At 33.8% G+C, this 27,169-nt stretch overlaps 4 protein-coding genes across 6 annotated transcripts in view; 1 reads left to right on the forward strand and 3 right to left on the reverse strand.

Annotated features, from left to right (window-relative positions):
* The window catches only part of LOC105321200 (vitellogenin receptor), a 39,206-nt gene extending 33,487 nt beyond the window's left edge, over nt 1-5,719 (reverse strand). Inside the window, exons 1-7 of the mRNA XM_034445430.2 lie at nt 5,482-5,719; nt 3,404-3,529; nt 2,925-3,047; nt 2,565-2,693; nt 1,227-1,346; nt 727-855; nt 34-162 (exon numbers count right to left, since the gene is read on the reverse strand). Of these exons, the coding sequence (XP_034301321.2) occupies nt 34-162; nt 727-855; nt 1,227-1,346; nt 2,565-2,693; nt 2,925-3,047; nt 3,404-3,529; nt 5,482-5,545 (820 nt within the window). The 5' untranslated portion in view covers nt 5,546-5,719. The remainder of the gene's footprint in view (nt 1-33; nt 163-726; nt 856-1,226; nt 1,347-2,564; nt 2,694-2,924; nt 3,048-3,403; nt 3,530-5,481) is intronic.
* A 2,668-nt stretch (nt 5,720-8,387) lies between these two features.
* LOC136269445 (ankyrin repeat and SOCS box protein 8-like) lies at nt 8,388-15,924 on the reverse strand. 3 transcript variants are annotated; one of them, XM_066072653.1, is made up of 3 exons: nt 15,789-15,924; nt 9,531-10,042; nt 8,388-9,116 (listed from the first exon to the last, which is right to left on the reverse strand). In XM_066072653.1, exons 1-3 carry the CDS (start codon nt 15,850-15,852, stop codon nt 8,514-8,516), a joined length of 1,179 nt encoding a protein of 392 aa, XP_065928725.1. In that variant the 5' UTR covers nt 15,853-15,924; the 3' UTR covers nt 8,388-8,513. The 3 variants fall into 3 exon arrangements, with proteins under 3 accessions (XP_065928725.1, XP_065928733.1, XP_011429276.3); XM_066072661.1 differs by lacking the exon at nt 15,789-15,924 and adding an exon at nt 14,186-14,262; XM_011430974.4 differs by lacking the exon at nt 15,789-15,924 and adding an exon at nt 13,530-13,971.
* On the reverse strand, nt 15,712-22,291 carry LOC105329650 (queuine tRNA-ribosyltransferase catalytic subunit 1). Its single transcript, XM_034445432.2, has 9 exons — nt 22,051-22,291; nt 20,572-20,640; nt 19,780-19,918; nt 18,472-18,550; nt 17,933-18,048; nt 17,544-17,682; nt 17,018-17,093; nt 16,685-16,879; nt 15,712-16,110 (listed from the first exon to the last, which is right to left on the reverse strand). The coding sequence occupies exons 1-9, from the start codon at nt 22,273-22,275 to the stop codon at nt 15,955-15,957; spliced, it is 1,194 nt and encodes a 397-aa protein (XP_034301323.2). The 5' UTR covers nt 22,276-22,291; the 3' UTR covers nt 15,712-15,954.
* A 103-nt stretch (nt 22,292-22,394) lies between these two features.
* On the forward strand, nt 22,395-26,757 carry LOC105329649 (dolichyldiphosphatase 1). Its single transcript, XM_011430973.4, has 8 exons — nt 22,395-22,525; nt 23,806-23,906; nt 24,801-24,885; nt 24,988-25,084; nt 25,319-25,411; nt 25,604-25,732; nt 26,098-26,187; nt 26,444-26,757. The coding sequence occupies exons 1-8, from the start codon at nt 22,426-22,428 to the stop codon at nt 26,481-26,483; spliced, it is 735 nt and encodes a 244-aa protein (XP_011429275.3). The 5' UTR covers nt 22,395-22,425; the 3' UTR covers nt 26,484-26,757.
* Nucleotides 26,758-27,169: the final 412 nt, after the last annotated feature.

A 27,169-nucleotide genomic window follows, 5' to 3' on the forward strand; every position in this document is an offset into this window, starting at 1 on the left:
TCACTGCATGTTTAAGAATTACAAATTTGATACCCATTGCTTTGATATGATCATGTTCTTCCACATACATATGGGCAGCATTGGACGAGATTGATCTATTCTGAAACATTTCATATCCATGGATTTCACCACCATGGGTCAAAAGAAAGATAGGTAAGGATCCTTAAAAATTAAAAAAAAAAATTTGATTCTGTTAAGGAAAACTTGCTTCTACTCCTTTACTAATAAACAAATGAAATTTGTTGAACTTGCATGCATACAATTTCAAAACATGGCAATTTTTTCTATTTTCTTTACTCTCTATATAAAATATATATAAAAGGAACTGTAGCCGCCCTAGCTATGTCCCCCATGGGTCGCAGTGAATTAAGTTGAGCCTATATCAAATGGCAAATTTACAAGTGAATGTACAGAAAATGTGAAAGTGGGACATTTTTTGACAGTTGTTCTGTCAGTCAAATATAACTGCTGATTTGCCAAATTGATGATTTAGCAACCGGTACCTTCGAAGCATATTAACGATGCCTTTACCTTAAAGAAAACAGCAATCTAGTTGTTAATTGTAATGTATGTTGACCAGGAATTGAATTCTTGTATTCTTTATTATTAAAGATCATGGAAAAGATGAATAATTTCATTAATGTATTATATTCTGTCCCAAGAAATGAAACATTTATGGTTACGAAATTTAGCAATTGGGTAAATTTTGACACTCAGGACACCTACCATTAATCGAACATTTTCCATTATCTGTAAGCTTGTATCCATGGTGACAAGAACAATTATAGCTCCCTGGAAAATTCTGACAAATATGGCTGCATAGAGGAAGTTCCGCTGCTTCACACTCATTTATATCTGTTTGGTAAAGTTGTATCTCATTAATATACATGTACATGTGTCCTTAATTCACTGTATGATTTTTGGAAAAAAAAAGAATAAAACTTTATAAAAAGTATTACCTCAAATTCAAGGAATCTAGTACATGTATTACTATTTGTTGACATTAAATATATTATTAAATCTGACAGCATTTTTCTCATAATAAACTTTGTTTTCCTTAACAGCCCCAATAGCATTGTGGTTGATACCATTCAATGGCTCAATTACTTCAGGGGAAACAACTTTGCTTAACTTCTTTTTCAACCATTATTCATGTACAGCTTCACAAATTAAAAGTTGTTCATTGATTGAATTATCGTTATCTGATAAATGTGATGCTGTTATACCTATACAAGTCCTGTTTTTTAGAGTGAGGTATCCTGGGAGACATTGACATTTAGCTCCCTCTGGTGAAACTTCACATATCTGCTGGCATTTGTTGGAACTGCATTCAGTCTTAGCCTCATCTTTCAAAAAATAAAAGAATATTAAATACACCAATATTAATATTAGTGATAAAACAGGTCTTGGTTAGGATTCCTGCCATCAGATAATATAGCAAGCAATAAAACAGGAGGAGAGTTTTTCAATAAATCATGTTCCCTTAAATTGGGATATCTCTTGTAAAAGAATCTAGGTAGTCAAGCTCGATGGTTTGAAGAACAATATGTGTTGGTCCACTTCTAATAATCCTAACCCAGTGCTGAAAATACCGTATAACGGGCAATATTTACTGCTGTGATTTTTTACGAATTTGTCTTAAAATAGGGCGATTTAAATTTTTTTACGAATTGGACATGTTCATAAAAATTAAAATCATCTGTTGTAAAAAAGGGGGGGGGGGATGGGATTTCACCGTGACTTAGTTACAGTTAACACACATACAAATCAGAAAATCGTTTTACTGTAAACGGGTCCTTAACTATTATGATTGTGTTTATTCATTTACCTTTATTTCATATGTGATATACACTTTACTTATTCCTATTAATCTGGGTATCATCATTGATGCACACCATGTGCTCGTCTCCGTTTGATTTACCAGGAAAAAAAGAAAGACAACTCCATTTCAAAAGTTTTCTCTTTTTTTCTTTCTCTCCCTGCCAATAGCGGCACGATCGGAATCGGTGTATTTCGTATATTTTCCCCTTTTCGGTGTTCTTATTGGAGAATTAGTTGTGGCAACTGATTTATTTAAAGCAGTTATAACTTTCTTTGGAATCATTTCAGAAAGAGATCCATTTGGATTTGGCATTGTAGATACTGGTTTAATATAGCTTCGTATCCCCGCCATAGTTATTGACTGAGTGATTGAAATCTAGCAACTAATGTTGTTTTAAAAAATACTCAAGACTAAATAGAAAGATCTGAACTGTTATCACCACGTGACCAAAAACGCTCAAATATACCTACATGTACAGGCGTCAGGGACTGAGCTGAAGGTCATGAACATTGCTCTCATACGTACGATGTAGAAAATTTACGTGCTGTGTTTTTTCATGCACTTCTGTGAAAATTTACGCGTTTAATTTTTCGTAAATCTCGTAAAAATAAGTAAAAAATTAGCAAGACGTAAAAAATACCCGTTATACGGTATTCTATTTCTGTGACTTGTCAAACTTCAATTTAGTGTTATCCCTTATGTTGTAAACTAGCTGTATACCAGATTGAGGTTTTACTCTCACCACATTTTCCTTGCTCATCACTACCATCCCAGCAATCCGACTTTCCGTCACAGAGGCGACTGGTATTCAGACACTGTTGATTGTTGGCACACAGAAATAGCCCCTCTCTCCTACACCTCTCATGAGGTTCTGAAAATAATCCTACCTGTACTTAAAAAAATATTTGAGGAGCAACCATGAAACCATGATCAAATCTTAATTATCAAAGCACTAAACTTGGACAATACAGACTTCTAAAAATACAATGGGATAAAAGCCATCGTGTGATACTCAAGTGAAAATTGTACAGTGCAGTTGGCAGCGTGTTTGTTTACCGGTATAATAGGTAAATATAAAATCATACAGAAATAAAATAATCACCACAGATGTGCTCATCAGATCCATCAGAGCAGTCATGCACGCCATCACAGAGTTGTGTCCTTGGAATACACTCTTCTCCATCCCAACACACAAACATGTCACCATGGCAATGAAGAATATCAGCTGAAAAGTGGAAAAGCCCAAAATTCACTTTTAAAGTAAAATACTGGTATACAAACTTTCTCAAATTTTATTCAATAACATTTTAGCACCCCCCTCCCCCTTTTTTTCTGTCAAACACATCTTCGTTTGCCATGGGGTTACAAACTGCACCTCTCCTCTTCAACCCAAGAGTTAAAGAGGAGAGGATCAGTTCTTAATATACCCTTGGCAAACAGAATGTACATTCAATTGCAGGAAATGACACATCTTTGAATTACGAGGGCAAAAAAAATTAAGGTATAAAAAATAGTACAAAGTTCTGTGATTATCTGATTGTCCAGTCGTTATGCATGTTGTCATCTCTGTGTGATGTATACCTTTCTTTGCTGCACAGAGTAGTTCATCTGACCGGTCCCTACACTGAACTCGTCCGTCACAGAGGCTGGCCGTGCTAACACACCCGTCCCCATCAAAACAAGCCACACTCCACGCTGGACATTCAGCTGTCACAAATAACATCAAACTGGTCCAGCAAGAGTTGGTCAACACTAATTGTTCTCAATGAACTAACAGGCTTTTAAAATATTTTCTACAGTTTTGATAGCTTCTAAATACTAGTAAGCATGCAATGGAAAAAAAATGTATGTTGCATGTGCTATGATGCAATGTGTTATAGAATTTTCAGTGCATGTGCTATGATACAATGAGTTATAGAATTTTCAGTGATTGTATAAATATAGATTTAATTGATACATGAATTTAGAGTTAATATTTTAGTATGGAATATTTAATCTTTTTTTAATATTTGAAATAAAAATTTGAATAATCCAAACTTAAGCCTATGTATGGCTGTGGTATAAGATAAAGGTTGAAAACTGCTTATAAATAGGCACCATCACACAGGTAAATAAACCCTTCGATGAGATTTAAAAAAAAAAAATTTGATTCGAAAATTTTTGATTTAAATCTGCATTAATGTATATCAAATGCAACAACTTCCAGTTAACAAGTTTTTCTATAAACCTAAAGCTTGTAAGATTGATCTCCAAGAAGTTTTGGATATACAGTCGTTTTACCGGTAACAAATATTTGCCAGTATCGAATAATTTTTTAGAAAAATTATTGGTGAAAGACGAAGTTATAAGGTTTTAAAAAATCCTAGCTAGGTAATTTTAATACAGAAATATATATTCTATCAGTGTGTGAAGTTGTTTGACATTTGCACGATTATTTACCTAATTGTTTACAAATTAAAAAGGTGACCCAGATATGAGCTGCCGGAAATGCAAGGCAGAAAAAACGAAAGTGTGAAAAGTTTGTTATTGACCCCTATTTGGTGGATAATTAGTAATTATAATCCATTTAATAAGATAATGCATCATATTTAATGATAATGGAGCTTTAAATGAAATTAAGACTTCAAATAGAACCACATGTAGTTTTCCTAGTTTCGATTCACTGCAATAGAAGTATTATTTGGTTGGATATATTGATTATAGATATACGGGCAAAACAAAGGCAAATCGCAAAAACTTATTATCAGTTACTATTATAGAGTGTTTTCATGAAAATTCAATTTCATAAAGTAACGCAAATGAAAACTGTTTAAGTCCAGTTTCAATTTGACGGGGAAACGGTATGATAAAAATAACGATCATATTATTAAAATTTGTTTAAATGACATATTCCCACAAATATTTTTCTTTCTTCATTTATAAGTCTATTAACAAGTACCTCTAGTACATTTTTAAAATTAATTCGCCTCAAAATATTCGGTCAGAAGTAATAGAGGGCACTTGATTCGATACTGAAAACGAATTCGAAACTAAGAAAATCGAGGGGGTGTTGAAATTACTATCTCCGTAATTCATCCTTTATATTTTTGGAAGTTTGATACTACATTTTAGAAGGACAAAGAAATGTGATTTAAACATAGAATAAAAACATTTGGAATTCCAATAATAATAGTCGCATGCACGATGAAACCGCATACTGATTCGTTACCGGTAAAACTACTGTACTGAGGGGTCAATCATCGTACTAATAGAGGCACAGAAAAAGTTGTAAACTTACCAAATGTTGTTACATTTCATCTATTCTAACGCAGATTTATCCATTTTAAGCAAAATAAAGTTTTTGTTTTATTTTTGCACTTCAAATATATCCTACGTTGATACATTGTATCTAAAACGGGTTATTATATCTCATTTGGGCGATTGGTCCAAACCTAAGAAATACATACCAATGCATACAAAATGCAAGTCCGGGGATTAGAATTCAAAGCAAATCCTGGTTTTTTTTTAATAAAGAGAAGATGAATCAAGCCTAGAATACCTGTGCATTAAATTACTGATGATTTACTTATAGTGCAGTTAATGTCGAAAAAGTTAGCCGTCTTCCAAAAACTGCGCAAACGATCATACGATAGGCTATTTTTTAATCATTTTAATCTTACCATTCATAGATCCAACCTGCATCAAGCATGCCAACAAAATGCAAAGTTCGCACAAAATCTGCATACTTTTTAGAAGCGGTCGAAAAGGCTGCCGATGGATCTTGCAGAGCTACTCTCCCAGTACCCAAAATTTCGTGCGGTCTGCAGTGTCCTTCGCCTTTGTTGTCTGTCATGCGTGACTGGGTGATATTTAGGTTTTCTCTGCCTCGTGTTCGACCTGCTTTCGTGTAACACGGAGCACTTATTACGGAAATGACCGAAGTATTCAATCATCGTGTAAAGAATTTTTTGAATATCCAGAAATCTATATTTATAGCAATTTTCAGTTCACAAATTTCCATATTTGCTAAATATATATGGTAAGTTACGGAATCGGCCGAGGTTTGCCGAGTGGCTGACAAGAAATGAGTGAATATGCATTTTATTTGTTGCCCAATAAGGACTTCTTATTTACATGTCGAGCTAAAATATACAGTTGCGAGTTTTGCAATCGACAAAGATCTTCATCACAATACACAAGACTAAACAAGACTAAACATAGCAATACTCTTTCATAAATTCCATCATCGTCACACTTTGCAAAATGACAACTATATACATGTATATTAAATGCCCAAACCAAAAAGGAACCCTTGTAAAAAGTATATGTTATACTTTTGTATATTTAATTACAAATTTAAGTCACGTGAGAAATCATATTGAACATTTTACAATGTTTACTAAATACTGATGATCTTCATTTACATTTTTGAAATCGCAAGTGTCAATTTTTTTTAGTCAAATGTCTACAACGGTACCGTGCAGCATAGTTTGCCATTGCTATTTAGTCTTCCCATCTTTTTCTTTGTCATATTTTTTCATTTATGTATTCATTTAATTTTTTTAGAAACCATCTTGAATCCTACACTACACACATAGATATTTAAAAAACCAATATTATGCGCTCCTGTTTGCCTAAACAATAAAATGCTTTCTTTGGTGTTTCATGCATGTATGTCCTATATATATTATAAAACACCAAATAAAGCATGCAACAGTAAGTTCATTATCCTAGTTGTCGATCAGGACGTTGCTACAAAGAACAGTAATTTCTTCCATATAATATGAGAAGGTTGCCATGGTTACTAACTTCTTGGAAGACTGAGGTCAGTCCGTGCAAGTCAATGGAGGTCGTGCTCTGAGGTCAATTTAGATTATATAACCTTTGACTGGTCAAGAGATACTACATTTAGTAATCAACGCAAAGCAACAAAACTTACACCAATGAACTTTGTAAAATTAATTATGTTGAAATCTAATTCTTAAAATTATTAATAAGTGGAGTGTGTATATCTAAATTTAGACATGTGGTTTTTTACTGGTTAGAACTGGATCGTGTAGATTTCGATATTGTCAGCTTCTGTACAAACTGCGTCTGCAATAACTATTCACAAGCAATAGAGGAGAAAGTATGTATTGGATGTAAACATTTAGTATTATTTAGAGAACGAGACAGGTTCTCTATGTTTGATACAAATTTGGGGGTGGACGAGTGCGTAGCACGAGTCCACACCCAAATTTGTATCAAACATAGAGAAACTGTCGAGTTCTCTAAATGATTTGTGACACGATTGAGCATCTGACACTTGTAACTGAATTGCAGTGTCGTGGAAATTTCACTTCTTCCTATATCGAAAAAAACAGGTGCATTCCCGGGTCAATAAGTGTATTGGAGTTAGATGCATGATTATTACGCAATTTCCGCATATCGCGTAAGACTGTATCAGTTTAGATTTGAGGGTAAGATGGACATGAGCTGTCTTGATTTTCTAACGGACAAGGTAGACGAAGTGGACGATATTACCTTATCGCAGATATGCAAAAATATAAAGACAGAGCATCACGTATTTAAATTCTTCGGGCACTGCAGACAGCTGTTCAATCAATTTTGATTGCGATGATATTATGACTATTTATGGACTGTGACGTTCATAAACACTGCCTCTAGATTTGGACCAGTCGTAAACGATAAGGAATGAAGAAATCTTATTGAAGGTCAGGAAAACCAAAACACAAAATAGAATACTAGTACAAATGGGCATTGAATGTGTTTGAAAAATGGCGTATCTTCGGTAAATTCGGATAATTCTGAAGACGACGACGCAAAAACGTCTTGCCCGGAAAACCAGTTTTCATTTTCGTTTGGATCTAAGTGCTGTGTTCCTGAATGTAAAAAAAGTCCTAATTTTATTGGGAAATTTTTATTGAGAAGAACCCATACTCCTTTCCTTGCTATTTGTATTTTAGTAGTTTTGAAAAGTATTTGCATAATGATTTTGTTAAAATTGACATAAGAATTAAATCTGTTGTACTGATTGTTGCATTGATTTTTAGATCGTTCTGTATTTAAGATACAGAACAGTTGGCTAATACAGAACGGTTTATTGGCTAATACAGCACAGTTTATCAGGTAATACAGTACAGCAAATAGCTCCGCCCCCAGTAGCCTTGTACTGTGTTGTTAATACAAAATGGTAAACTTCAAAGAAAAACACCGCCATCGTGTCACAAGATATAGGTATATAGAAACAGCCAGACTGAAATCTACACGCCCCGTTTTTCGATTGGTCGAAATCTACTGCGGCTGAAACTGACAGGACCGAAATTAGCACGCCTTCTTGATCGAAACCTACAGCGACTTAAGAAAAAGTCACAGACTGAGCGAAATAAGCATTGCGATGTCAGACTCAAAGCCTTACAGGAGACGATTTGGCATTTAGCTAACATACTTATGTACATAAACAGCCATTTAGTGAATTTTGCTTACTGTTCATTATCAATTTATTTATTAACCAAACGACAAATATTGATATAAACAATAAAAGGCTTTCTTTGATGATTCATGTGGGTTAAACAAAGAAACAACATTGTAAACAACGACAAAATTTAATATCTTAAAAATTAATGAGATCAGTTCTATCACATAGCATCAAAACGTTTCTAAAAGCACCAAAATCGACCACTAATATTTATGTAAATTGTTCAAAACGAGATTAAGAAAATCTGAAATCGGGAAACATGAGGTAGTCTTTGAGATGATGAGGAATATCTAAAGAGAACACCGCCTTTCTCAATGTCTTTGGCTGAAGATTGGCGCTGATCACAAGTCTTGAGAGATGCTGAAGACTGGAAACTTCCCTGGGTTCCTTTTGCAGTCGTTGATAAAGTTCTATCACCTTGTCTCGTCCAATTTTTCGCTTATTGGTTCTTTCAGAATTTTTCTGTTTACACACAAAACCATATTTTATTAACTGTCTTGCTAACTTCATCCTTAACTTTGAATGAAAATCAACTGTATTTGTGGCAAACTTTAATAATTTGGCCAGAGGTGTCTCTCCTTCGTTGTTAGTTAAATTGAATTTAGCTCCGATTTTAATCAGAGTTTCAATACTTTTTTCGTTGCAGCGACAGCAGGCAATATGTAGTGGCGTGTCGCTGTGGACAACATCCGGTTGGTTGACGTCACAGTCCAGCTCCACCAGACGTGAAATGACGTCTGCTGAATGAGCGGCCGCTACGTGTATAGGCTGCTTGCCGTTGTCACCCGCGCTCTTTGGATCTACCCCTCCAGAAACCAACCGACTCACCAAATTAACCTGCAAGGATAGACAATTTAAACAAATGAAATATGAAATGACTCTGCCATTTCTTACCCAACAAAATTCAAACTCTTTTTTTTTTTAAACTTTGAAGCCATCCTCCCTTTTCCGACCAATTAGAAATTTCGGGGTTTTTTTCCCTGCTTGTAGGAATATAACAATAGCATGTCTTTCATTATCTAAGGCTTCATGATAGATTTGATCACGCCCAGACGAAATTATCACCTCATAATATTCAAAGAATGATTCCTTATTACAAAATTAATATAATTTTATGCCAATGTACGATTAAATATTTAAATAAACTAAACAAACCCCGCTGGCGCCTCAATTATACGTCATTTGAAGTTATGGGTTTTATAGTACAAAATCGATATGTAGTGTTATCATAGGAATGATACGAGTTCGTACCTTGTTTTTGATATTTGACATTATGACAGAAGAAATCAAATTTTCTCCCCTTCTGTCTTTCAGTGTAAGATCAGCTCCACCCTCCACCAAAGCTTCCAGGACTTTTTCATGTCCCTGAGATACTGACGTATGTAACAATGTCGTACCATTAATATGTCCATTGGGGTCTCCGCCTCTTGCTACAAGCGCCCCACACACTGAATAGTTCCCGTTGGTGACAGCCACAGTGAGAAGTTTTGTTGCGAGTGTTCGATGAGAATACGCCGTTTCCAAGAATTTCGGATCCACGTGACCAAGCAGTCTCTGCAACACATCCAGCGAGCCCGACTTCGCAACACACGTTAAAAGTTCTACGCACTCGTTGGGTACATCGGAAAGCTTTGATGTTTTAAAATGAGTCTTTAAGATGGGGTCGATGACATCCGTAAATCCTCTCGTTACGCAGTGCTGTAGAGCGCTTACTGCTTCCTCTTTGGTTGCATATGGATTGACCAGTTCCATGTTGATAGATTCTGTTTAAAAGACTGTAAAGTTAGAAGACTGTCCTTTAAAGGGATTCTACGACAAATTCCAGACATATTGCTGTATATTATGACGAATAAGATTACGCCTCCATGTGTTTAAATATTGTGGTTGTAATGACTCGGACGGATAAGCGAGTAGCGCTTCCTTAAAGGAGCGTTATTTTTGCAAGGCACTAAATATTTTATTGGGTGACGGTTTAAAAAACCACATATCAATAAGTCTTAATCGATCCAAGTGATTTTTAAGGTCTTCCGTTTTCCAACGGAAGACCTTATTGTTTTCGTTCGGTTTCTTTTTCCCTATTATTATTATTTTTTTTCTTACAAAATTTGTGCAGGCGATTTCTCGAAAATGGCTCAGCCGATTTTCGTGAAACTTTTAGATCTAATAGATATTAATCCGAACTTAATATACATTTTTTTATTTTGATGACGTCATTTCCGTTCTTGAGAAAATGACGTTTTAACGATTTTCAGAGGGTCGGCTTGTCCAGGGATCTCCTCCTAAACGGTAAAAGATATTGAGTTCAAACTTTCAGGGATTGTAGACAAGAGATTGTAGATGTGCTATTTGGCGTTCATATTTGTTATGCTCAAAAGGCGTTTAAGCTCGCCTGGTCCTGAAAATTGAGACTAAAAAAACGTCGTAATTTTTAATGGTTTTCTTAGTTTGTCTCTTTTCTGAAAAATATTTTGTTAACACTTGTAATGCAAAAAAGATTTATATTTACAAGACCTTTCATTTGATATCAAGGAAAAGGGGCTGGCCCCTCAAATTAAGGGGCCAAAGGGCTCTAAAGTCTTTCATCTGTAGCCCTTTACTGAGTGATATTTTGTGAACAGTTATAGAAGCAAATATGTTTATCTTACAGATAAATATCCAATAAATGTAATGATTTTATCATGTGTTACGTAATTAGGGGTTTTTAAGAGCCAATAAGTCCAGAATTTTGATCACCCATATCTCAGAAAGGAAAAATATTTTGAAATAAAGTATAGAGGTAAAGATGCTCAAAATGATGTACTAAATAATATGCAATTTTCAAAATTTCGTTAAATGGCCCCTATAAGGAGTTATGGGATCGGCCCCTAAAACGTTCTTTCCTATATATCTCAAGAACGGTAAAACATTTCTAAACACTTGTTGAACAAAATGTGTTGAGATTTAAATGACCTTTTATTTGATGTCAAAAAAAGGAGCTGGCCCCTCAAATTAGGGGACCAAAGGGCTCTAAAGTCTTTTATCTGTAGCCCTTTACTGAGGGATATTTTGTGAACAGTTATAGAAGCAAATATGTTTATCCTGCAGTTATTTATCCAAGCAATGTAATGATTTTATCGCGTGTTACGTAATTAGGGGTTTTTAGGGGCCAAAAGTCCAGAATTTTGATTACCCATATCTCAGAAAGGAAAAATATTTTACAATAAAGTATAGAAGTAAAGATGCTTAAAATGATGTACTAAATAATATGCAATTTTCAAAATTCCGTTAAATGGCCCCTATAAGGAGTTATGGGATCGGCCCCTAAAACGTTCTTTCCTATATATCTCAAGAACGGTAACAAATTTCTAAACACTTGTTGAACAAAATGTGTTGAGATTTAAATGACCTTTTATTTGATATAAAAAAAAAGGGGCTGGCCCCTCAAATTAAGGGGCCAAAGGGCTCTAAAGTCTTTCATCTGTAGCCCTTTACTGAGGGATATTTTGTGAACGGTTATAGATGCAAATATGTTTATCTTAGAGTTATTTATCCAAGCAATATAATGATTTTATCGTGTGTTACGTAATTAGGGGTTTTAGGGGCCAAAAGTCCAGAATTTTGATCACCTATATCTCAAAAAGGAAATATATTTTGAAATGCAGTATTGAAATAAAGATAGTCAAAATGATGTACTAAATAATTTGCAATTTTCAAAATTTCGTTAAATGGCCCCATAAGGAGTTAAGGGATCGGCCCCTAAAACGTTCTTTCCTATATATCTCAAGAACGGTAACACATCTCTTAACACTTGTTAAACAAAATGTGTTGAAATTTAAATGACCTTTTATTTTATATCAAGAAAAAGGGGCTGGCCCCTCAAATTAGGGGACCAAAGGGCTCTAAAGTCTTTCATCTGTAGCTCTTTACTGAGGGATATTTTGTGAAAGGCTATAGAAGCAAATTATGTTTATCTTACAATTATGTATCCAAGCAGTGTAATGTCATGTGTTATGTAATGAGATTTTTTTAGGGGCCAAAAGTCCAGAATTTTGACCACCTATATATCAAAAAGAAAAAATATTTTGAAATGCAGTATAGAAGAAAAGATGCTAAAAATGATGTACTTAACAACATGCAATCTTCAAAATTTGGTTCAGCGGCTCCAATAAGGAGATAAGGGACCGGCCCCTAAAACTTTTTCTTCTAAGATATCTCAAGAACAGTGACGAATTCTAAACACTTGTTGAACAAAGCTCTTACACCTGTAGCAAAATAGTATCTGGCCCCCTAGAATGTAGACCCTGTTTTTTTTTATTCAAAATCATGTTTAGCTGTTAAATAGCAAAATCAAGATAGAACAAATTCTAAAATCAGACGGAAGACCTCCTCGTTGCTCGCAACGAGATCGTGTCTAGTTCTTCTTCTTATCTTTGTTTCACTGTCGGGTGGTTTAAATTATCATTTCGCCTTAAGTACAAAAATCAAGGATTGTAAATTGGTGATTTTAATATCGGTTTATATAGGTGACAACTGGCATGTTTGTAGATCCCTATATAATGGCAAACAGAATTTGTTTGCATTTAAGATATCTGCCATTGAATTGGATCTAATTAATTACCATGATCATTTAAATACATTATCCACCCTATTAAGTTTGAAGTATAGCGCCAAACTCTAAACATGCAGTTACTAGCATTCATATAAATGCATTTCAAATGCACTCAATTTAAATAAAGATGGCTATAAATCTGTTAAATAAATCATCGTCCTTTTCTTATTTACCTATTCACAAAAATTGATACAAGAAGAAAGTGAAACACTCTGTACAAATACAAAATAATGTAAGATGTATTGATTCGAATTCTTTTCCAAATTCAAAAGAAATAACAACTCACGAACAGAATGTCAAAATTAAATATTAAAGCTAGGAAGAAATGTTCTTAAGCAAGTCGTCGGAGACATCAGTTGTGAAGAACAATTGGAAGAAAAAAATGTTTGCTCTTTGAACAACGTTAAATTGTTCTTTGAACAACGTGACAAAACCAGTTGAAAGTCAACACATTTGCGCGGTAAAATATATTTTTATCAAATTCAGTTTTTCTAGTACTAAAATATGTCTAACCTTTATTCCGATTACGATACCGCGTACTCTACCAAATCTTATTAATTAAATACCTATATTTTAGGTATATATGACGTTTAATAAAAATCGTCTAATTTTGCATTGTTTAAATTATTTCACGTCAATTCTAAAATATAATCTTTGCCTACCTTTATTCTCTGCGTGTATTTTGTGCACGTCTAAATATTTTAAAGCACTGGTACATCTACACCCAGTGATGTCATAATATACATCATTACCAGCGAATGACGACCTCATTGTTAATTGTACCCGGAATTATTCAAGGCTTTGGCACCTTTCAAAAAATACCACGTATAAAAGGCGGAACTTCCTACGGCAGAGGTTAAAAATTAAAAGTTCGTGTGTTTTGTTGAACATTAAACGTTTTGGGTTTTTTGTCGGATCTCAAATGAAAGCTTTACAATTCTTTCAGTGTTTAAATTTAAACGGCATTTCCTTTCATGTAATTGAAAATCTTAAGTGGGCCGCCACTATTATTTGATGAATTCATCTTTCGATGACTTAACTTGTTCAAAGTAAAGTGCATTTGCTCGTAAACATATTAATTATGATCGCTTTATAAGCATATATATCATGACAAAATACATTTATTTGAAAATAAAGCTGAGATCCTTACTTATTGTTGAGCATAACTTGCTCTCATACATTGGTATAAATGGGCTAAAAGTAGTTTGAAATTTAAACATTGATTTTTTAACCGATAATATGCTGTTCAGACAATTTTTCAAACAATCAATGCAATATACATGTATATACAACGCCATGTTATATCACCAGTACTTACCAATTCTTAGACGTCTGGTCAGTATGAATAACTTGCATATACATACACCATTACCTACATAAAGTCACGTTAAAGTCCTTAGAACCATCGCTTCTCTGTTGCATTAAAAGACTTATCAATAATCTGTCTGCTAAGCCGTATACAGGTGTAAATAAAGGTAACAAAGACTGGCGGAATTAATGGGCCAACTTTAATACACATTAAACAGGCCGCTATAACAATAGCACTTCTCTCTCCCTGCGTTTTTTGTGTAAACATAAATAATTCAAACTGACATTAATTTTCCCAGTGCATGGGTATAAAGTCTAATCAAACTGCTTTTTACCTTTGGTCCAGGTATGGAGCAATTTACCATTAATCTCCACACATTAATCTAGATGTCTAGCTACTATTACAATTAATCCATTTAAGTTAAGTACACAAAGTAGCCGGTGAATGTGAATTTACCACAGCTACATAAAAGCAACCTTCATATGCCACCTACTTGATATTTTCTTCGATGTTGATAAGTAATTAAACCATGTATACCACAATATCCAGGATATACTAAGTAACTTCTTTAAATGCTTGTATAATATATGAATATTGTAACACGTGAAATAATTATATATTGGTATAGCACCACAGGGGCATCTTATCTGCCCTGCTCTCTCTGACATATACATGTCGAATAGAGAGCAGAGCGGATAAGATGCCCCTGTGTTAGCACCATAATTATATTCTGATCACCAGGTGAAAATAAATTTTAACATCCCGAGACAATGGTCTCTCTCCAGTGTGAAATATATAAACAATGTACTGAACTATGCATGCCACAGTAATTGTTTTCATTTAAAAAAGGAGACATGAAGACCCGATTTTAAGCCGCCTCCCCTAAAATTAACCTGGATTGAGATCAATAACGTACCGCTTGTCAATCAAGCAAGAAACAATAGCCATTATTGTGTACCCTCTTTAGTTTACTTTCTCGCTGTAGAGACATCAGTATAATGTGCAATATGTTGTAATTTCATTTACATGTAGTATGTACAGCTGTCAGAAAAATAAAAGGGAGGTTTTAAATTCAACCACAATGGATGCATCTGATAGTTCTGATGCAATTGTGGCTATACTAAATTTTTGAGAAAGAGTCTAAAACATTAAAATTAACACTTCAGTGAAATTGTTTGTAAAAATCTTTAATTATCATACAGTGTTAATGTTTCATTTAAAAAAAATAACTACAAAAAAATTAACATATACCAGATACCTGCTTAAAAAAACAAAACATTTATGTTAAATAAATGAGGAATGAATGCAAAGAAATAAAGTAATGAATATGAAATATAGTGATTTTTGTTTTTCTTTCACATGCTCTTGTCTTGATTTGATAATCTATGTTACATTAACTTCCTTTATAATCCCCCTCCCCTTATCTTTGGTCACCAGGACAGAAAGTTACAGTTAAATTAAAGTTAAATTATTGATAAACTACATTAAAAAACAGTAAGGCAAGATGAACAGACTGTTTTTGTTTTAGATATGCACTTTGTCCATAAATAACAATCATAGCTTAAAAGATGTGTTTTCCTGATAATTTGAGATTGCGAACACTCCCACTAACCATTAAGAGATATTGCACTACTGTCACTGCTCCAAACAAGATACAACTTCTCTTTAAACAGCATTTTCAGTCACGTCCACAAAAACACAACAGGAATCTCCAAAGCTGGGATCACAAAAACATGTACTCGATAGTTATTATCCTAAATTGTTAACTTTGGCCATCATCAAGACTTTTTCAGGTGGACATTGACAGAAGCTAATGCATCTATTGCCCACTGTGGGTAATCAGCACTGGGATAAAGTTTGTCAAAAAAGTCCTGAATGAACTCTGGAAAGGCATCCTCCACTATACTCTGGTGCATGGCCCTCATCAATCGTAACTACAAATAGAGATGAAGTGAAATATATTCAGTCGTATATTTTCACTGTATATCATAATCTATCAAATTTACACGTAGGGCTATCTCAATACTGTAAATTCCTTATATTACGCGAGTACTTAATTCCGTGATCCCGCTGTTTTGTATCAAATTGCGAGAATATAAAATCGTGAAAGCTGAACTTTTATCCTTATTTCTCATACTTCTCAAGTCTCAAAGAATAATGGCGAGATTTTAGAATTTGCGAAGGGTGCTTCTCGCGATTTTACGTGGATATTAATTCCTCGCGTTTAATTAGGAATCTACAGTAGATACAGTTATTTCATGAACTATTGGACTAATCCATAAAAATATTCCATAAATTTATAAAATTATGCACATGTCTGATCCCTGTTTTCTCCAGGGGGATAGGGATGGATTACCGGTATTATGAGTCTTTTATGATGAATTTGAAAAAAGAAATGAAAAATCTCAACCTTTCAAAAAGAGGCCAAAATGTAAAAATAGTTTTATTAGAAAGAGGGTATTTAGAAGATATTTGATATCTCGGAATCTGACACTTGTCATGGCATACCTGGTAAGCAACATTGTGTATGGTGAGAAGTGAACAAGACACCGGCTCGTTCTCCACTATTCCATGAAGATAGGCCCGAGTGTAGTTCTTACAAGTCGAGCAAGGACAACCCTTCTCTATGGGTTGGAAATCCTCAGCAAATTCCGGTCTATGTAGAATCAGGGTCCCAGTGGGTGTCAGCGCATTTCCAAACCTCTGTTGAAAATTAGAGAAAAATTTATCATGAATTCCATGGAGCATGTTGATCATTTGAGTTTGGAGTCACACTTACGGCCTTTGTATTTCACACATTCATTATCTCATGGAAAGAAAAAAAAACCAAACAAAACTTACGGCTGTTCTGGTTGGAAAAACACAGTCGAACATATCACAGCCCAACGCTACACACACTACCAGGTCTACAGCAAACCTTTAGACAGAAAATATAACACAATACACGTATAAGGTCATTTCAAAGACAGTAAATTGCAATAAAATAAAAAGTCCTTAGATATCAATGGCATACTAGTATCATAAACCTTGAAATTCAGTCATAAGCTATAAATTAGATTCAAAACATTGATAGATTCACAATTATTTATGACCCTAAATGAGGAGCTATCATAACAAGTCTGTAATATAAAGTGTTATTAGGCATTGTAATTCTTCCCATGAAGACATTTACCTGGTATATAAAAAAAGAAGACTTTTTAAAATTTTAGCCTATAGTGCAAGTATAAATTGTCATGAAAATTCTATATAAATAGCCTTCAATGTTAGTGTACCTGTCCATGCATGAAAATACTTGTTAGTTTTGTTATTATTATAAATGTTCATGAAAATTCTTGCTGTGAATTTTGAATTATAGATGATGAATTACCCTACTCCCATTAAATAACGTGGTTTTTCTTTTGGTAAGTAATCTGTAGATATATTCACAATTTTCCAGAATTCATCTTTGGACTCTCCTCCACTTAATCCACCAATAGCAAATCCTGGCACATCCCTTTTGGTCAATTCTGAAAAAAGTTTAAATATACACTTCTCAATTAAATCAAACTGACAAACAATAAACACTTTGTCACCAACATTGAAAAATACCATGGATACAAATTTGACCTTTAACCTCAACAAATGACCTTGACATTTTACCATTTTGTCCTTACAGTTTACCAGAAATGTAGCATCTATTCTTTAATACCCGAAATCATATATGAGAATGGTTACACAATTAAGACATGATAGACGATCCATGCTTATATGTTTTACCTTCAGCACACTTTTTTCTAAGTTCTGGATAAAGGCCCCCTTGTACAATTGGAAATAAATTTTGGTCATGTGGTCTTCCATGGGCCTTCATGCATCTGTCCAGCCAGCGGATTGTCCTTTCAAATTGACACAAAAATTTAAATGAAAGTACTATAACAAATGGTTATCAAGGAAAAAGTAACAAACATAGCATCATACATGTATGTATTTTTATTATCGGTGAACTTACTGATGACTTACTACAGTGTATCAAATTTACAACACATGATCATTATATTCATCGGCTAACTAAGTTTCAGCTTTTTTTTCAACTTGGTACCAGTCATATGTACTTGCGGCTTTTGAAAAGTTTCAATGGAATATAGTATAGTATGAATTTTACATGAAAGAAAGTCAATATTTGACAGCTTGTTTTGATGAGCAAGCTAGATACATCTCACTGAAAGTCCAAGCTCTTGTTAAAACAGCTCTAAGTTGCATCTCTAGTGTATTCAACAATGTGATGGCTCTTTGATATTTCGAGACTCTGATGTACACACCTATACATGGCCTCCTCTACTCTCGGCCCCGTCACACAGCTATGTACAACATCATCCAACTGCATTATAATGTCAGCACCTATAGTAAATAGGCCAAAAAGTTTATTCCAAAATTGATTAAAAAAATAAAAGACATAAGGTTTTGCTAGGTATATTTCTCTTTTAATGACTTTTCAGATACTGATAGTCTTTAAATATTAATGTCTTCTGAAAGTTTTATTACATCATTAAAAACACTTCTAAAATTTTATTTGCTATCTATGGTGGCATATCTCTGCCTCTTGTGTGCTAGTTATTTTTCCATTAATTATGTCGACATGCAAGATAAATATGTTGACATGCAAGATAGTTATGTCAACATGCAACATAACTATGATGACATGCAAGAAAACTGCAATCAAATAAGACTTATAAAAAATCTAAAATATCGACAACATACGACATCCAAGATGCTAGATGCTACATATTTATGTCGACATGCAACTTATTTATGTTAAAATGCAAAATAAATATGTTGACATCCAACATATTTATGTCGACATGCAACTTATTTACGTTAACATGCAACTTCTTTATATCGACATGCAACATATCGGTATCTATGTCGACATGCAACTTAGTTATGTTGACATGCAACTTATGACTTGCACACAAGTGTCAGAGATATGCCACCATAGCCATCTCCACATCAACTTAAAAAATATTATCCAACTCAAGATATTTTTTTAGCAATCTGTGCATAATCTTTTTCTTCAATGCAGGTCTTTGCAGATATATATTCTATTTAATGGAAAAGGTTTCAAGCAGTGTGACAGCAAACCAGGTTTTCTTCTATGTGAAGAGCATCCATAATCTATTTGTTAACCCTGAATTGATAAACACTACATATCCAGAGAAATGGGGTACTCCATATGCAATATTTTGCCAAAAAATGATGTAGTTCAACAGCTGGTATTTTTCCCCATAAAAATTATTCAAAACTTCAAAATCCAAGTAATATGCCGATCTTTGATATATGTACAATCTGCAAAAAATAAACGGAGCTAGGAGTTATCCGTACAATAGGAGTATCTTTTTGGCAGCCAACCGCCCGACTGCCTGTACACCCGCCATTTTCACCATTTCAATAGCCAGATTTTTCCATTGGAAAGCCCAGGTAATAAAATTCCCCACCGACATTGAAAAAAAATTAATTTCCCTACACTAGGTCAGAAGAAGGTATATTAAACAAACCATTTCAAAGATAGCCCTAATGTAATGTAATATTTATCCAGCTGGAGAGAACTTTAACATTATTTTATGACTTGCCTATTTTATTCTGTATGTGAATGGAATGTTCTGGAGTCAGCATCATCTCAGAGCTGTCATGAGGAGACTGAAATTTCACCCCCTCTTCTGTGATCTCTGCTAGTTTTAGGAGTGAAACCATCTGAAATCCTCCACTATCCTTAAACAATAATAAATCTCATTACAATAACATCTGCTTTACGATTATCAAGAAAACATATCAAAACTACAATGTCTAAAAATGTAGAAAGAAATATAGAATCATAAAGAAAACATAAATTAATACTCTGAGTAAAGCTGTCTTGTAAACCAACTTATATAACTATGGTACCAGTAGTTTATCAAACTCAAATACATTTATTGCTTTATATAAAGCAAATATAAATATGTTTATAACTAGATATAATGCGCTGATATCCCACATACATTTAAACATGCAGAGATGTTACATGCATAACATGCATAGATGACGTCATCTTGAATGTTAAATACATGTATATGATTCTGCCTAATGCATTTGTTTACAGTAAAATCTAAATGAAGATTATTTTGTTTTAAAGAACTGGTCATATTGATCTGTATATCTAATTTTCAAAGGAAATTGAAGATATTAATGCATGTATTAATAACCTGAAAAATAGGTAACAGTATGTCATGGCAAAACACCTAAAAATGTACCAGTACATGTACATACATTTTAACAATGGAGCATTGGTAGGAGTGATATGTTGTACACTATAAATAAAGCAATCTGAGGTTGCATAGGAAGACTGTAGTGCATCTGTAACATGTGATAGATTTATGATCACTTACTGTTAAAAGAGCCCTGTCCCATTGCATAAACTCATGCAGTCCACCAGCTTTCTCCAACAGTTCTGGACCCTGAAATAAATACCAGTACATGTATTACCGGTAAACACAGGTATATGGTTTACTGTAATGAATTTTGGTATCTGAGACTTGCAAACATAAATATTTACATTCTACTGTGTTTTTCCATTAAATTCTGTGATTTTCAAATGCCTCTAAATGCAACAAGTAGTCAAAGGTCAAATTGACAAGTTTAATTATGACGCACAAACGTTGAACGCTGTAAACTGCAACGTCACAAGCGAAAATCAAAGTTCACGTTTGTGGCCGTTACTGTGGCTCTTCCAACACGCGTTACTCAATTTGTATGCACACACCGCTGCAGTTATGAGAGTGTATACTTCAAATAATCATGATTCAATGCTATAATATACGTCATAGAATACATGGAGTCACAAAGTTATATAAATGGTCACTTGCTCTCTAGTATGGGTTATCAATTTCAGAAATTGACTATAATTAAATGTGTAAAATAAGAGGAATATGCAAATATACTGCCTGAGCAACAAAGGTACTGCACCTTATGTACACATGTAGTAGAAGAAGAGAAGAAATGGACAATAATACATATAGGAAATAGACGATTGGACATGGAACCTCACTAGGAGCACCTGCATTTCTGGAGGTTTTGTACCACTAAGCTATCAAGGCTAATGACCAAGGTCAACAGAACCCTTATTTCTACTGTATCTGCTATGATACTGTAACTGCAAGTCTGCAGCTCCTGGTCGGAAAAAAATTGGTTGGACTACCAGGGAGCTACTGTTCTGTACATGTTAAAAAGTTGCAAATTATGGCGCACAAAAATAGACAGTGGATATTGGCCTGGATACATGTAGCTCTGTAATATAGAGCTCCTGCATGACTAAAAATTCAGATGTGCTATAATGCTAACGTCCTGGGTTTGATTCTCAGTCAGTAACTATTCCTTCATTGTGTTCATGATAATGTTACACAACCTTAAACAATTCCATTGCTTAAAATAGACTGAGACACAGCATCATTGCACATGCCTCTGAATTTCTATCAATAAGCTGTTAAATACATGGAAAGGGAGAGAGAGATATATACCCTATCTATATATAAATACACCAGGTGTATTCATATATAGATAGGGTCACACGCCAGTATACACCAGGTTTATTTATATATAAATAGGGTATATATATCTCTCTCTTCCCATATATTTAACAGATTACTGGCCTGTGATCAATGTGTGCTGTATATTTTTAACATTAACAGCAAGTACAAGTAATCAATTCACTTAATGTGTAATTAAATCAGTTATTCAGTTGAATAAATCAACAATTGGATAAGTTCTCCTAATTGTATTGAAACTCCCAAGATTAAATTCAGTAACGTTACATTGATTGGTTACAGCTGACAAGTCAAATCAATAATTCAATCATGGTGAATACACACCGGTCTGTGACCCAAGTGGTAAGTGTTCCCCAATATGATTCGGCAGTCCAACTCTCTGAGCTGATCTGGTACAAGCCCTTTCAGCGTACCCTGTGTGCCAACCGGCATAAATACAGGCGTGTCCACAGTGGCGTGTGGAAGTTTCATCAGACTTGCCCTTGCTTTTGTCGTAGAACATTCTGCTAATATTTTGAATGAGAGAGCATGTGTTCTTTGCATAGCCATATTTTGGAAATCCCCTTTTATGGCCAATCATAATGGATTTTCTAAAGCCACTCGGGCACATTGTTTACATTTATTCAATTCTAGCCAATGACATTGTCTTTTACAAACGATATCGGTATTCTCGCAAGCGCAACAACCATTTCCGGTGCAATGGATGAGGCTGACAAAATGCAGACCACAGGCTCGGATAATGCCTATGAGGCTGCGATGTGGAGGTCAATATCACTAACGCATGTAGAATATCCGAAAGGTTTGTGTTTAGGTCACACTTATGTATTTACTCTGCGTGCTACAAGTGTAAAATTGCAAATACATTGTGTTCAAAATATTGGACGATTTCTATCACAATATTGCGATTATCTCCCATTCAAACAAGTTACATATAATCATGATAAGAGATAGTGTACAGTAGTGTATTTGAGCTGTGGTTGCGATAATTTTAATATCTCAAAGGGACGTTCATATTCATAGTTTAAATTAGAATTTAATTCTCAATGCAATTATTAAGAAATTTGTTCCACATGCCCATTTGGTTATTTGCATGGTTTATATTCCCTTTAAACAGTTAAAGAGAACAACCATATGGTTTGAAATAATGTTAAAAGTACTTGTATTTTAAAAATTAGAAACTTTTTCAAGAAATTAATGGAGTGGGTGTAAATGTAGTCCGGGTGTTATCATGGTTATTGTGAATGTCATGTAGATTTTATACAGCTTACTTAGAATAAGTGACTATACTAATCCTTGAAAGATTTCGTTACAATTTTTTATAGTAAACTAAGTTACTAATGGTGAAAAAAGTAAACTGGGAGATCACAGGGCATATGTCCCGGACTACATTTACACGAACCCAAATTGATGTTAGTCTGTCTTAAGTTACTGTTCTTGTTACTTTTTGAAAAATTTTAACTAATAAACAGATCAATTAATGGCAGGAAAAAAAAAAAGATCTCTTCACTGACAAGTCATCTCTGTTTATACAGAGAAATTGAAAACAGATTTCTTACAGAGATTTGTAATGAGAAAATCTGACATCCTTTTCCATGATGAACTCACTCGGAACACCTCACCCATCATCTGGGAACTTTCATGTCAATTGCAATAAAAAAATCTTCATAGCCTTTTTATTTTCCAGGTGCATACTTTAATATGCATGGTAAAATAAATGTACTGTTTCAAAGGAGGAATTTTGAGATTTTTTTCATTCAAGTAAATAAATATCATGACATTTTATCCCATTTCTAGGAAGTTCTGAATGCCAAATGATTTAAGAAAATGTGATGCATAAATATCTTGGGACAGAGTACAGTATATATATAACTGTATTGATTCTGTTATGTACAGTTTTCAGTTTTGTCTTGATAATCAGTGTTTTTGTTTTAACATAATCTTTAATGGTGTTATATCTATCTCATTCAGTTTAGAGACATAATTTTGCAATATATGCAAAAAAAAAAGAAACAATACATGGTAAACAAGTACTTATTGTTCACAAACCAGTCTGAAACAAATGTTTATTTCTTTTCTCAGGTGACTTCATAGGATATGTCTTAGCTTGGTGCAGTCTTCTACCTATTTTTTCCATTGTTGGATTTATAACATTGATTTTATTTAGAAGAGATTTACACACAGTAAGTAGATGTATCTTCTTAATTGCTTAAAAGGAATCCCATCTTAATAACTGTATAATTTCCCCCAGATATTACAGGTATATTTTATGGTCTAGAGTCTAGACTATAGAGTTATTGATGTATGTACAATATGAAGTAAATATCTTAAAGTTGCGATAGTTTTTATGATAATGTTTAGTAGTTGATATTAAAGGGGTTTCTGAATCTTATATGCAGTTTTGTACAATGACTGTAATATATCTTAAATTTGATTGAAGGATCATTATTATTAAATCACAAAATAATTGAAACACTACTTCTTGTATGCTACGTTTGCTCATCACTAAGAGGTGAAGTGTGGATTTGTTTTAGATTTCTTCTCGCAGTAATGAATATCTTTACCCCCCCCCCCCAAAAAAAAAATGCATAGACATGATGTATATATTTTGATGTGCAGGAATTTTTCTTTCACATTATACCTAGTCAAATTAGATCCTATTGTACAAACTTTGCTTTGCATATATCATCCAATGCTCTGATAATGTAAACAATTACATACCATCATGTCCATTATATTTTTAAATTAGCAAATTTAATTTGCCATTTGTGAATGACCAAGATCGTGTGTAAAATTCATAGTTTAGCTATTTTTAGAACCAATAACTTGGCAATAACGCATATGGCCAGATTAAAAAAAGTCAATGAATATTGATTTATGGGGATGGGAAAAAAATGTGACGCACGCTTATATTTTCATCTCATGAAAAAAAAAATCAATCAAGTTAACATTGGTTCCACAACCTAATAACCATGATAAAAGATTTAAAAAGAATGTCATGATTACAAATAACCAAGTTGTCAATGTATGAATATTCACTTTTTAACTTTTACCTGTATTTAATTTTCTCCCTCTAGATTTCATATTTTACTGGTCTCCTGCTAAATGAAGCTTGTAATTGGATTTTGAAGCACATGATTCGAGAACAGAGACCTCTAAGGGGTAAGAGGGAGATAACTGGTGTCATGCTTTGTACTAGCTTACTGTAATAATCTTTGGTACTTTTCAGCTTAATCTTAACAAGATTTAAAACTTGTATTTCAGATCGTTCTGTCCTTTTTACTGAGTATGGAATGCCATCAAGCCATGCCCAGTTTGCATGGTTTTTCTCAACATATATGGTTTTCTTCTTATTTATAAGGTAATACATTTAAGTTCTCATTCAACATTTTTTTTATTAAAGATTTTGTTCAAGTTCTATATACCGGTATGTGAGTTTAAGCAAATGATGCAAGACGTTCATTGTAGAAACCAACACAATTTTATGTAATGAAACATAAATTTTCAAGAAGTAAGAGGTTACAGAATCATAGCTTATCTTGAAAGAGAGACACCTAGATAAGTCTTGAACAATTGTTTTGTTTTTACCTTATAGAGTATACAGAAATCATAGTTTGATGGATGATTTATGGAAATATTTAGTCAGTATTGCCTGCTTTACTGCATCATCAGCGGTTGTTTACAGTAGGTAAGTCTGAACACTTTTTGCCACACCTAGAGCCCATCTGATCCAAGGACCTGTGATCTGAGCCTTATTCATAATGACAAGCAAATATTTTTTTGTGTTTGTTTGTTCAGTGTTGTGCATTATATTTTATCTGACAGATGACAAGGCTTCTTTTATCAAAAACAAAATAATTTTTAATTATATTTTTTCCAGGGTGTATTTAGGGTACCATACATTCGGACAGGTGTCCTGTGGGGCCCTTTTAGGGATTTTCCTTGGAGCTCTATGGTTTGCAGTAGTTCAACTAATATTAACACCATGTTTTCCCTATTTAGCCTCTCAGTAAGTTAAACTATATATATCTGAATAAATTTTAAATTTATCTAATTGCTAGATGTCTTCTAGCTGCAATGATGCAGCCCTCTTCCTTGTGTTTTTTTTTAAAGGGTGGGGGGGGGGGGGTGGGTCCAGAAAATATAAGATCAAAGAGGTTTTCCTTATTACAGCTAGATGTCTTCTCACTAATAAACAAATTTAAAGGTTATAGATAGGGGTTTTTTATGTAAAATTTTGAAACTACCATATGAAATGTTATATTCTTGTTCTGAATTTGCCAAAGCTTGCAGCATACGTACCTTAATACACACAAATAAATAGAAACATATATATAACTACACACATAAAATTTTCTCTTTTGTTTTATCCAGTCCAATTGGAGAATTTTTAATGCTGAGAGACTCTACTTTAATTCCACATGTGATGTGGTTTGAGTACACGTCTTCTAGGTCAGAAGCCAGGTATAGTACTTCATCATCATTATTACGAACTTCCCTAGACTATTCTGTATGTAAAATAATTGCTAAATAGGATACATATACATGTACCAGTTTTATGATATCTATGAAAACATAGATATAAAAGATAACTTGGCTGATATCCTTTTCTGTGTCTTCGGTCGATATCACTTGACATGGGTCCATATAACCACATATCGACCTACAATGAAGTCCATAATTGTATAATATATAACAAATCACTTGGACAATCTTTCAGGAATAGACAGAGGAAAGTAACAGGGAGGAAGTCACAGTGACATTGAGAGCAGTTAGCTGGACTGGTTGTGGATCTATGCTGATCTTTCAGCATACGCTAGTGTGGTCCCCCTCCAAATCATTGGATTTGCTGCCTACTGTCGTGACTTCTGACGATTCCCTGTTTATTTTTGGAATTACCCATGGAAACAGTTAATGATATTGTAGTGGAGAGTTCCTGGGTGTAGGTTTGGAGAAGGTTGCGGATTTTCACAGAATCAGGGCATCAACATTAAGGAGCGGGCATAATTTGGATTGAATTGTTTGGTTAGGTGACTGGATCATCAATCTTGCTGAATCAGAGATAGTTTTTAAGATATTTATTTATAGAACATATATAACTGTGTTGTCAAGATGTTCTTTGTGTTTGCTTGTGTTTTAATTAAGTGACTTTTATTTTGAGGATATTTTTTGTAAGTTGGCATTTTATTGTCGTAAATTATTATTAATCAAAATGAATGTTGGTTTGTGTGTATTTTAAGTCTCCTTTTTAAAGAGGGAAGTCAATTTATTGGATTAACAAACATGTTCATGTAAACTGTATATTTGTTGTTTGTTAAGTGTGTAAATTTTAACATTTGATAAGTATCATATGAATGTGTGGTGTGTTTTACAATAGTTTGTTAAATCATACATAAAGTTTGATGAGATTTTTCACCATCAGGTATATCTAAAAAATTAAAAAATT

This window comes from Magallana gigas, chromosome 2 (assembly GCF_963853765.1).
Source record: "Magallana gigas chromosome 2, xbMagGiga1.1, whole genome shotgun sequence".
Taxonomy (NCBI): domain Eukaryota; kingdom Metazoa; phylum Mollusca; class Bivalvia; order Ostreida; family Ostreidae; genus Magallana; species Magallana gigas.